This window comes from Macadamia integrifolia, chromosome 2 (assembly GCF_013358625.1).
Source record: "Macadamia integrifolia cultivar HAES 741 chromosome 2, SCU_Mint_v3, whole genome shotgun sequence".
Classification (NCBI taxonomy): domain Eukaryota; kingdom Viridiplantae; phylum Streptophyta; class Magnoliopsida; order Proteales; family Proteaceae; genus Macadamia; species Macadamia integrifolia.
This window is the reverse complement of record NC_056558.1, coordinates 35,927,353-35,940,160: the sequence shown is the minus strand read 5'-3', so window position 1 is coordinate 35,940,160 and position 12,808 is coordinate 35,927,353. Positions and strand designations below refer to the sequence as shown.

The 12,808-nt window shown below is 37.1% G+C and overlaps 1 protein-coding gene across 1 annotated transcript; it reads left to right on the top strand.

Moving 5' to 3' along the window:
- The first annotated feature begins 8,721 nt into the window (after nucleotides 1–8,721).
- On the top strand, nucleotides 8,722–12,529 carry LOC122090991 (F-box/FBD/LRR-repeat protein At1g13570-like). Its single transcript, XM_042660783.1, has 4 exons — nucleotides 8,722–8,955; nucleotides 9,166–10,043; nucleotides 10,311–10,466; nucleotides 12,122–12,529. Exons 2-4 carry the CDS (start codon nucleotides 9,195–9,197, stop codon nucleotides 12,425–12,427), a joined length of 1,311 nt encoding a protein of 436 aa, XP_042516717.1. The 5' UTR covers nucleotides 8,722–8,955; nucleotides 9,166–9,194; the 3' UTR covers nucleotides 12,428–12,529.
- Nucleotides 12,530–12,808: the final 279 nt, after the last annotated feature.

Here is a 12,808-nt window from a genome sequence, read left to right as displayed (position 1 = left end):
GGATAGAAGGGAAATGCGGATTTGACATTATTATTAGGTATTAAGTAGTTACAGTCCAAAAATAGAGAAATTAACGACATTATAAAATATAACCGTGACCAAACACTTGACAGAGTCTTCACCTAAAAAAACACTCTTGCCAGAGGATATTTTTATGTTTTGGTGCAGAATTTTGGGTCCTTTCGGCGTGAAAATATCGTCTATGGTGATGCGGTGAGCATCGGATGGTTAAGATGACTTCGACTCACGTGTCCAAATACTCATCGCATCATCGCACTCGCTGCAAAAAATAATCATTCCTTTTCGATAGCCTAAAAACTAGGGTTCAGACTTCAAATGTCCAATGCTGCATTTGACGACTGAAAAGACCTAGATATTGCAAACACTTGCCAGAGTCCACCTAAAAAAAACACTTGGCAGAGGATATTTTTATTTTTGGTGCAGAATTTTGAGTCCTTTTGACTTGAAAACATCCTCTGCAGCAAGTGTGCGGTGTGATGAACATAGGATGGCCGAGATGACCTCAACCTGCATGCCCAAATGCTCTTGACCATCCAATACTCACTTTTTCTATAGAACGGAAAAACGTCATAAATTTTTTTTCTGTATGACCATCAAACGCAGCCTTAATCATTTTATAATTGATTTTTTTAAGCGAAACAAACTTTATAATTGTGCAAGAAAGAAAGAACACTACCTCTTTAGCATTGTCCACACCTAAACACAGTGCCATGTTTTAAGGGGCTATGAGTAGATGCCTTCAGCCCTTCGCCACCTAAAAACAAGGGAGGTGCGGGGTATGCATGATAGCGTTCCTCCTCCCATTATGAAAATAATAACAATTCCACCTTTTTTTTCTTGGTCAAAATAATAAAAAAACTACATTGCTACCCATGTAAGTCTCTAACTTCCTGGCTCTGCAGGATACTAGCTAGACTAAACGTTATAGATATAATAGACCTTACCTTATATATTTTTTTATTCGAAGAAAACAAGATTGGATTAATTTGAAGAAAGTTAACAACCCGACTTTTAGTTTGTAGGGCCTTGAGAGCCCGATACTTTAAAACACCTAGCTCCTTACCATTATGTACATAAAAGAGAACTTTTGACAGAAGGTAGTCCAGTTCCATTCTCCAAGCGACAGTGACCCACGGCCACTTCAAAAAAATTATCCCTAAACAATAATTTATCAAGTTCAGCTAGGTCAGTTAAAATACTATGCACTTCCCATCCTTTCGAAACAATCGCCCATAATTTAATCAGAAGTCCCATTGCCGTTGCATCAATATCTTCTCCTGTTGTGACAAAATCAACAAGCGAGAATAAGCAACAAGAGTATGAAAAGACGGATATAACCCATCCAGAAGAGTTCAAAGATTTGTTAAGACATAACGGTCACTAAAAGCACATTGACCGGGTAATGAGAGGGTATTCTCCCAAGATCACAAAAGGATTCCAAGGGGTTCAAAGTTCCCTCCTGCTGATGAGATTCTTAATTGTGGTTCGATAGGTCAGGACTCTAGACAACCATACATTCACGTGATTTATGAAGTTATCTGGCTTAAGGGGATTTGGCCACCCATTTGTGAACCCTTTTGGTCACCGCTTGCACCAACCTTTTCAGGATACGTTTTTCGTTTTAATGCCAACTAACTTCCTATAAAACCATATATCTCACATGAACAAATTGAAACATAGCTTGAAATATTGAACAGATGCCCAACTGCTATAATTGAATGCTTTTTATTACACAATCTTTCCATGTTATGGTGAGAAAATGCTTGACTAGTGAGACGGATTCACCAAACAAGGCTTGACACCCAATAAAGAAATAATATAAACAAAACGAAGTAGTAATGGAAATAACGAGTTTGAGCATCTTTCTTCTAAGATAGTAGATGATGTTGAGAATGCCTTATATATGCATAGTTGGAAAATCATATTTTGATTCGGGCATGGATTTAGGGGACGGTATCAGTATTAGTATCGGTAGATATCGATTGGATCAGATTGGCACATATTAGTCGGTTTTACCTTTTTTTTTTCATTTTCTTTTTTTAAGTATTAATTTTTTATTATTTTACCTTCTGAAACGATACGGATAATCAATCTAGATCGATCAGGGATTGGGGATTGATCTCAACCAATGCCAATCTGATACAGCCGATACAAGACCGATACTTGAAACCATGGACTTGGACGACCACCCGATTCTGAATATATAAAATATAGAAAACATGGACAAGGGTCATTTAGACTCGTTAATTTTAAATAATGACATGACTCGGTCCGAGTTACTGTGAGACACAATAAAATTAGTGTTCTTCCTGAGTCAAGTGAAATTCATTCGAGTTTGGCCATTTTCTCACCCTTTCCCTCTTGTCTGAGAAGCTTGTCTGGCATCTTATGTTCTGTGCGAAACTCTATGATTGTCTATGCAACTTGATTGAAAGAAAAAAGAAGACAAATAAAATCTCTCTCTCTCTCTCTCTCTCTCTCTCTCTCTCATAGTTTGTATGGCAAAGTTTGTGGTGGCTGTTTATCCCCTGCTATAAAGTTGAAGATGTGAATTTTGACCTCAACACAGCCTCAAAAGTCCACCCCCTGTGATCATTGGCATCTTCTTCAGCAATTCGGTCCCATATCAATCTTATGGGACTAATACCACAACTGTTTCCAAAGGTATTTGATGTGGGTTAATATGGTATTAGATCCCCTCATCATGTAAGTCAATTTATAGGGTTGAGTTATTTTAGAATCATATTAATGGTATCAAAGCAATCGATCATCGCCTAACCTGCACTCAAAATGAGCGACCTAGTGCCAGAGTGAGAGCTTCTAGGAAAGAGTTACCTGCCGCCAGACAGAAACCCTAGAGCAGGCTGAGAGCCGCTTAGAAAATGCTACCTGATATAGAGTTGATCGTTGGGTTTGAAAACATGGTGGTGTGTTACGGTCCCATATCAGTTTTATGGGGGCTAATCCCACATCGGTTTTTAAATAGAATTGATAAAGGGTTGATATGGTCATGGGTCCTCTTACCTTGTAAGCCAATCTATGGGATTGAATTCTTCTAAAACCGTATCATATCATTTCCTATGTGTGGCTTTTGAGCCTTTGGTGTGACTTGATTAGTCTTTTCCCTAGATTAGCCTTGCTCTCTATGTTGATGCTTATATCCGTTTCCTTTGTTGTTGCTAGGCCTTAGCTTGCTCCTCTTGTTTCCTCCATGTCCCTTAGGATTTTATTATATTATTTTTTCAAAAAAAAACAAATTAGTAGCCCTTAATTAATAATCTCCATAAGTTTGGAGATGAAATTTAATGAGGATTCTTATTCTTTCATATATATATATATATATATATTAACTCTCTTCCAAGGCTACGTTTGGTAATGTTTATATAACACGTTTTGTATCAAAAACGGAAATTTCAATTTCTATGTTAAAATGTCGTTAAAATTTTAAATTCAAGTTCTCTTGGAATTCCTTTTGGTAAAATCTTTTAGAACGAAACTTGGTTGCTACCTAAGTTGCAACCAAGTACTTGCAACCCCTGGTACCAGCAAGAGGAATGGAATCTCAGGGGTATGGGTGAAAAAATACACCCTAAGTGGGTATTTTCAAACCTGCCCCTGGATTCCATTCCGTTGGCTGTTACCACAGCCTGCAACTCAGGCAGCAGCGACATTTTTTCCAATCTTCTATGCTTCCTTAGCTCTTACTGCTCCAATGATTTTTAAGAAGATAATTTTCTTGCTGAATGACGAAAAGGGTTTTTGCATCATTTTTCTTACTCTCCTTAATTGCTCTTTCTATGCATTTATTAGAGCTATTGCCAATTTAGACTCTACAGTCTACATACCTGGATTCAACTAAATCCCATTTTTCTTGTGATTCAAATAGGTTTTCATTTTGATGCTCCAGAAATCATAATTATCTCCAGCAAATATTGGAATAGAAGGTTGTTGTATGCTCAAACCAGAAGAACTTGTTGTGGCCAAAGTGATTTCTCCACTCTAGGGTTTGCTTCCCTTTGTTTTTCTTCACACCAAATGCTTCCTTCTACCCAAGGTATCAGATCTGTTGGTTGTTTCTATTGCTGAAGCTCTATGAAGATTCAAGTAAGATGCAAAGAAAAACAGAACAGGAAAATTCTACAGAAAAATAAGAAAAAGAATGGAAGAGGGCTGGAACTTTTCTTCTTGTTGTAGCTTCTTGCCTTTTCGTTTCTTCTTTTTTTTTTTTTTTTTTTCTTTTCCTAAACTTACTTTTCCTTTCACACATTGGCAATACTTTAAAATACCAAAACAGGACATTAACCTCAAAAGCTCCCTTACAACACTCACTAGTCACTACACTCAAGTCACCTGCTGAACAATAGCATTCCCACCTTCAGATTCAGTTCCCACAGGAGAGGACACTGCACCAACACTTCCCTTCCCCTTCATCTTCCTCTTTCATCTGCTTCTTTTGTTTTTTTCTTCCCTGTCATTTCATCAATCCACCTAGTATATGCGGTTCTCAACTTCCAGGAGACAATTCATCTCATTCTCTACTAACCTAATCCCCTGCTACACCACAACCAATTCTAGTATCATTAAATTAACAAAAGAGTGAAATGTGGCAATATGAAGTTTAAGAAAAAAGTAGTTTGAGGGCTGAGTTTACAAGACGATCAATCCAAAAAAAAATATTGGGGTGACATGAGATGGATAATCAGCTTTTGACATGCATTGCATAAGAATCCTATAGGGCTCATGGTTGGGCTGGGTTGACCTTAGCTAGTCTTGTAATTTTATTCTTACAAAGGGTCACAAATGTTAAACCTAAGCTTACTAAAGGAGGTGGGGAGATGTTAAGACTATAGCAATCATTTTCCACCCCTAATCCATAAATTTGCAACAAGCAATGTTGTCAATTTAGTTATAAGATAGACCATTTAATCCCTTGACATTACCACATCTCCCAGATCTGGACGGGCCAAATTTTAGCTCAATTATTCATGATTGCTATTGTATCTAAAGCTCATATCAATACATGGCAAGAGACACAAAGACAACCTATGTAAAGAAAAAAAGGAGAAAATAGTTTGATCATTTGGTCGTCTTAGCTCAATAAGTAAGAGTATGTGACTTGAATAACACATGATGTGGGTTAAAGTCATACAGACAGCTTGTGCAACACTTGTGTAATATATGATGTGGACCTCGGGGAAGGGGAACACTACTACTAAACACAACAATAGATCAGGATAAAAACTGGGTTGGGCCGAGCTGGGCCTAGGTCTCAACCCAAGTCCAGCCCAACCCTCATCAGGGTTGGTTGGGTTGGGCCGAGTTGACCCTCATAATCAGGTTAGACTTCGGGTCAGGATGGGCCAAGACAGATTTGGGCCGTGAAGGCCAAACTGACACCCTTAGTCCCACATATAGATTATTAAACTAACGCAGTCCTCCATTATCCCATTACACATTGCATTCGAAACTAAACAACTAGATCGTAACCCATGCGTTCCACATTAGTCGATATCCACGCATGTAACATTCTTCCATCCAACCAATATTAGAATGCTAAATCACACATTAGTATAGCACAAGTACAGCAAAGCGTGCCTTTGAAGGAAATACTTCAGTGACGAAATGGAAAAAAGTTTAGAAAATCTACAATCGCATACTAATGGGGATGTCAATTGGTTAGTCCGGCCCGGCCAGACTGGGTAGGTTTTAATTGGGTCTAATAAGGTTTTTCCACTTTAGAATCTTAAACAATACCAACCCATTTAAGTAATCCGTCTTCATAGGCTAGCCGTACTCTCATTCATAAATTGTAGTTAAGTAGCCTTAAATGGGCTAATGAGACATTAATCTTTAAATAGACTTTAAACATGTCGAGCTGAATAAACGGGCTTTGAACATGTCGAACTATTAACCCATTGATCTCAGTTGAGAACCCATCGGGTAGTTCCCTTGTACCAGGAATAACCAAATATTAGTCGAGCCGGGCTTGAGCCCTACACATTTAATAATGACCCAGGCCGATTTGGGTTTTCCCTGTTGGGCTTGGTCGGGCCTGCCCATGGGGCCGATATTGACACCCCTGCAAAAGGGATGGGTTTGGTTCACTCAACACGTTTTAACTTTTCCTCTGTCATAAAAATATACCATTTAATCCGTTCAAAATTATTGAGCTTTAAGGGGAGGGGATTTTGACAAAATGCTAGGGTTTGATGCTCCTTTATGGTGTAGGCACTGTAACAGTGAGACTCACATTGTAGACCTCCCTGATTCAATGGTTTGGTTCCCTGTACATCAAGAGGTGTTTTTTAAATAGGGAAAATTACATGATTATCTATTTTTGGGTTTTCCTTTACAAAATTGTCCATTCTATGTTTTAGTTAACAAAATTACACAAAATTAAGTTTTGATTTACAAAACTACCCAAAATAGTAACCTTCACCCAAAGAATGATATATTTTTTCATTTTTACCCCCAACATCCTCCACTTGCTTCTCTGATCACCCTCTTTGTAACCACCATTCAAAATCCCCACCCTGCATGTCTCTAATCCACTCGACTTCTCAGCCACTACCCATTGTCCTATGCGTCATCGCTAGCTCGCCATCGCTAACACCAGACAACCTTGTGTAGTTCCGTTTCTACCCCTGCACATCGCGCATGGCATGTGAATCTCTCAATCTTCACTTCAATCCCTGAGAACATTGTAAAATAGCCAGGCAGTCATAGGCGATCGATAAGTTAATTTCTCTCTCTCTCTCTCTCATTTTGGGGGATTTTTCAGTTGAGTCAGATGTTCAATGTCAGATTTGTAGACACGGACACCTCCAATGCTCAAAGTTAGATTTGTACAGATGGCGGATGTCCGGTGTTAGTCGGTCACTCATACAGACTCTTTTTTACAGGGTTTTTTTTTTTTTTTTTTTTTGGGGTATTTCCTATTGAATCCGACACTTGTTTCCATATGTTTAGAGACGTTCAGTTTCCAACATCAGTTCATCACATTTGGGAGATTTTTTGGGTATATCTTGTTGGATCGACACTTGATGCTAGATTTGCAGAGATAGCCATGCCTAGTGTTGATTCATAACTTTTTTTTTTTTCCTCTTTTTCATTAAATCCAACCCCTCTCCCAAGAAGGTTGTCACATGCTGATCTCAATTCTTTCCCTGCAAAACCGAAATGAATCTGCTAAGTATGCAAAGGCAAAGCATGGAGCTTGTGAAGCCAGCACTCAAAACGCCATGGATGAACTCATAAGCATCTCCACGGCAACAACACTCACTGCGCCGAAAATCAATGCAGACATTGCTGGAGTAATGAAGCCGTCGTGGATCCCTTTGATGATCTCTCACCAGGTGAGGGATGGGGGGTTGCCGGAAGGTTGAGCAGGGTAGTTGCAGGGACGGGTGATCGGAGAAGAGGGAGGTGGAGGGAAGTTGGGGGTAAAAATGCTAAAAGGCATCATTAGTTGAGTGATGTTACTGTTTTGAGTAGTTTTGTAAACCCAAACATTAATTGGGTAGTTTGGTAATGGGAAACCCAAATGTGGGTAATCAAGTAATTTTCCCTTTTAAATAAGCGTCCAGCTGGTATTTCTCTTAAAGGGAGAAAGAACCCTGTGAGTTTGTGCCTCTTACTCTTAGACATAGTTGGACATGAAAATATCCAATGTGTATGGGAAACAACTGGATCTTTTCACACCCAGCTGTATCTGACCGTTTCCTACACAAAACTTATAGGAGTCATTCTCTCTTCCCTTAATTAAAAAATAATATAATAATATATCGGTTCTATTCAATTAATTATGACAATAGTTAACTCCTTGAAGAAGTATGTTGTCTAGTCAGCATTCTCGAGTTTTCAAGTTAATTAAAAAAATCTTTATTTCCCATTTTTTTTTTCTCTTTTTCATGCTTCCTAGGAATTCATTTGCCCTCATCTTATTAGGAATCTCTAAATTGTAGTTCTTAAGGTTGGGTATATTGCATGTGCATACAACCTCAATCGGCATAACATGCAGGATAACCTAAAGTCCCTACAAAAAAAAAAAAAAAAAGGATAACCTAAAGTTTCATGTACTTGACAACATTCCATATATATTGGGTGGCAATTCATAAAAGTATAGACTATAGACATCTTATCTAACAAAAGAGACGAGACGAACCTTGACGCAACAGTAAGATTCCTCTATTTCAATTTAGTTGTCGCATGTTTGAGTCAGGAAACAACCTCTATGTGAAGTAGAGACAAGACTCCATACATTATAACCCTCCTGAATCCTGCACTGATGGAAGCCTCATGCACCAACCTTTGTGGACATGTTTCCATGTTTTGATCACCTTGTAACTTCCCCACCTATGAATAAAATGTTTCGAGAACTATCTGAAAAGGTTATTTATTTTAAGATTTTTTTTTTTTGCAAGATTATTTGGAGAATTAGACCATTAGAAAAGAAATAAAAAATATATGGAATAGCTCTATATGGCCTCAATTTAAAGCCATTGGCAAGAAAATAGGCCTTATAGGATTTCTTTTCTCATTAAAAAAAAAAAAAAAAAACCCAAGGGCCATATAAAGCATAACCCCTATGTATGATAAGGGGAAAAGATAGCGTTGGCAATGCCGCCAGTTTTCAGTAAATTAATAATATACATCTATATAGGAGGGCAAAAAGGGTTTTTTGACAGTTGAAGAGAGAGAATGACATACGCTGGCCACCTGGTTGAATGCCAGCCTTTTTCCCATAATAAGAGAAACTAAAGGCACATGATAAGCCTTATGCTTGTAACGACAATCCCAAAGGACTGCTCGTTCAAAGTAAAAAAAAAAAAAAAACATATTGCAGCAATTCTCTAATAGTGAAGAAAATCATCAGTTGCAGAGGTGAGGGTTGGAGCTCTCCCCTACAGTCTAAACTGTGGTTCAAAAGGGCAGGTATGTTCACCTAGTTGAACCAATATGTAACCAAAAAGGGGGGTTTTTTTTTTCACTTTTCTTTTGACTTGATTTAAATTTTTTTATTTCTTAAAAGAACTTGTTGTTCATGGTGATTTTCTTTCCTTCTTTGTGGAATCATTTGGGTTTGTTTTTGTTTAGTATGAGTTTCTGAGTTTGATCTGCTAACTAGTCTATTTTGAATGTCAGAAGCAAATTAGAGCACAACTGACTTGGGAATGTCCCTTTCAAAGATGGAAAAGGGTCCAAGTTTAAATAGAGATATAATCAGTGATATGCCTCCAAACATAATAGAAAACATCCTTTCTCATTTGCCAATAAAGGAAGCTGTGCAAACATGTATCTTATCAAAGAAGTGGAGATACAATTGGGTTACTCTTCCAGAACTTATATTCAATTTTTCCCTTGGACATGCTGCTTTGATAAGCCAAGATAAGATTGAAAGATTTATTGATGGTGTTCTCTCACTTTATAGAGGTCCAATCTACAAGTTTCAGCTCTCTTCTTGGCCTTGTATTCAAGATTCCTCAGTTATAGATAAGTGGATATTATGGGTATCAAGAAATGATATACAAGAATTAATCCTTTATCACCCCATGTTTGACAATTATGAGTTACCATTATGTATCTACTCTTGTGAACATCTGAATCATTTGGAACTCAGTTATTGCACGCTTCGACGCCCGCCGATGTTTTCGAGTTTTCAGTCCCTCAGGAGCCTTTTACTTGAACAAGTTGATTGTGTTGGCTTCACATTTGAGAATCTGATTTCAAGGTGCCCATTACTTGAGAGATTGAAGATAGAAGGACTTACAAGTTCCAGTGACATTATAATCTATGGTCCTAAACTGAAGGAGTTAGTCATCAATGGGTTTTGCAATGTTTCACAAAATATATGCTTCAAGAACACCCCAGTTCTTGCATGTGTGTCACTGAATTTGCATTGTTATGATTTCAGTCCAAAAAATTTGAATCATGATGAAATGGGGAAAACTTTAAGCGTAGTCAAGGTTTTTGGATGTCTTGTTGCTGTTGAGAAGCTTGATGTGGGTGGGAATTTTCTAAAAGTAAGTTGATTTCATGAATATAATTTATTGCATTTCTCCTTATTCATTTAAGGATTGAGTTTTCCTAAGCCTAAGATGAATGGGATTTCATTCATCATTCCCATTCACCGTGGCCCAACACGACTCCCATCCAATAGGGGGAGAGAAGGTTGGGAAGAGAAGGGGTCATATCTAAACCATCCCATCATTCACCACTGGTGAAGGAAAACTTTGTCCGTCATTTAAATATTCCCTTAAATAAATTTTTCTTGCATTTTCTTCATGTAGTTCTTGGGAGTGGATTATGTACCAAAGAGGCTTCCAAATATCTTTTATCGTCTGAAGAGATTGGATCTGAAAATCTGCTTAAATGATTTGCAAATGGTCTCAATGGCAATCTGCTTGATTAGAAGCGCCCCGAACTTGCAAGAACTCTTGATGAATGTAAGTTATCTTCTATCTATGATTGTTTAGTCCAGAAAGAGATAGTTGAATCAAAATAATTCTTTTAATTTTCAGATATGCAATCAAGTCAACTTAGTAGAAATAAATCTAACACCATTATGCAACCTTTCACTATATTTACCCCCAACAATTCCATCATATGTCTAGGGTTTTAAACCCCCGTCTTTTTTTTTTATTATTATTAAAAGATCAGATCATATTAAAATTAGAAAGAAAAAAAAAAATAGACACAAGGATTAACATCTTAGCAAACCTAGACAAAAACAACTGAAAGCTGTAAAGAGACCCCCCTTTCGCCATTGCCATCAGTGAGGCCCCTGATTGCTACCTAAAGAATCAAAATCTAGGCCTACAATCAGCAGCAAACTCCTCGTTAATGTGTAAAGGTAAGTCAATCATAATTAAGGAAACACTAGATTCTGCCACTTCCTTAGCCAAGAAATTAGCTATAAGATAGCTTCCCTTTTTTGAATTAATTTAGGCAAGAGTAACAGATTTTGTTTTCAAATATTTTACTCATAAGTGAAGGGAAAAAAAAAAGTATTTCACTCTCAACAAAAATTTCTGCTTTTGTTGCATTCATTTCCTTGACAAAGAATTATAAAGCATTGATCTTGTTTTAAATTTTTTTTTTTTTTTTTTGGTGAGGGGATATATATATATATATATATATATCTTTTGAGTCGGAGCCGAGCTCAGCAAGGCGTGCCAGAAGAGCCTCTTTTTTCACTTTTGATGCTGGATTTTGATAAGGCTGGGAGGGCCAGAACAGGTTTGAGGCCCGTAAGGCTTTGGATGAGTGACGTCTTTTTACATTTGGAGATATCACAGTTATCCCACCATTTGACGTTGAAAGTCCGGCAAAGGACTAGAGCAACCCAGTCAGGGGTATGATAATCATAGATCTCATATTCCCAGAATAAAATCCATGCCAAACGGCAATGGAGAAAAAACGGGAGGAGATCAAGCTGGTAAGGATTTTGGGGGGAATATTTGCAAAATATTTGATAGGAGTCTTGAATTTGTGGTGGGAGAATATCTATCATAGGACCATATTGATCCCACCATCTAGAGAACCAGAGGGGTATTTGGTTATTGAATTTATAATCATATATATATATATATATATGTAGATATATATATATATATATATATATATATGAAGAAGTTGAATGTCTATGATTGTTACTCGTTTGTGGATCTTGCTCATGTAAGAAGAAAAAGTGAATTTTACAAATGTTTTATTTTATAATTTTGTAAATTACACAGTTTCAAGTTAATTATTACGCATTCATTTAAATGGATAATCAGTTCTTTCTTTATTTCTTTCTTTTCCCCCATTTGTTTCGGAGAATCATTACAAATACTATACACTTGATATTCTATCCCAAAATAATTATATTAAACAAGACGTAAGTACCCTATCAGTTTGACATAAGAAATGCCAGACATGCAAGAGCATCTTCAATGCACAATGGGGGATTGCGCAGTCTTTTCTTGCCCAATTCAGCCTAGACATTTTCTACACCAGACTGACAACATTCATTTTCCCTCTTCAATATGATGGCATTGGGATTCTTTGATGCAATTCAGTGATAACTATTTGAATGATTTGGTATCATTTCTTTCTACAGGTTTTTCCCCATACATACAATATTACAAATCATGCAAAGGAATTTTCACAAGTACAAGATGGATCAGAGTGCTCATTAAACCAGCTTCAAAATGTGAAGATCAAGTATTTTTCAGGTCTAGGAACTCAAATAGAATTTATTAAATTCCTACTCATTATCACACCTGCTCTCGAGAAGATGAGTATTCATGGCCTCGAAGAAATTTCTGCTGGAGACCATCCCATGCATGGGTCAAGGATTTTGGAGAAATTGATGCAATTACCTAGAGTATCCATGAAAGCAAAAATTGAATACTTTGAGCAATGAATGGTGGAACTTGGAAACTGAAGAGGGAATGGTAGTTATTATTGATTGGAGTGCTTGATTCCAAAGTTGGGGTAAACCCCAAATCCATATGATCACATTGAAGGGAAGAGAAAACAATGTAATATACAATTGTGCTTGATGACCTTATATAGCAGTTGGAACATAATTTCATAATGATGTTATTATATAAAATGTTTTAATTTAATTTGATAGGAGGATATGTTGAACTTTTTTCCTCAATTTTTTTTGGGTTTGATTATCAGGTTAATTACCATATTTTCGACGTGGATGAAAGTTTTTGTTCTAATGGATAGTTAAAAAAATAAACTTTACTTCGAATTCGCCAACTTTAGGTTGCGTTTGGTTGCAAGGGAAATGGGA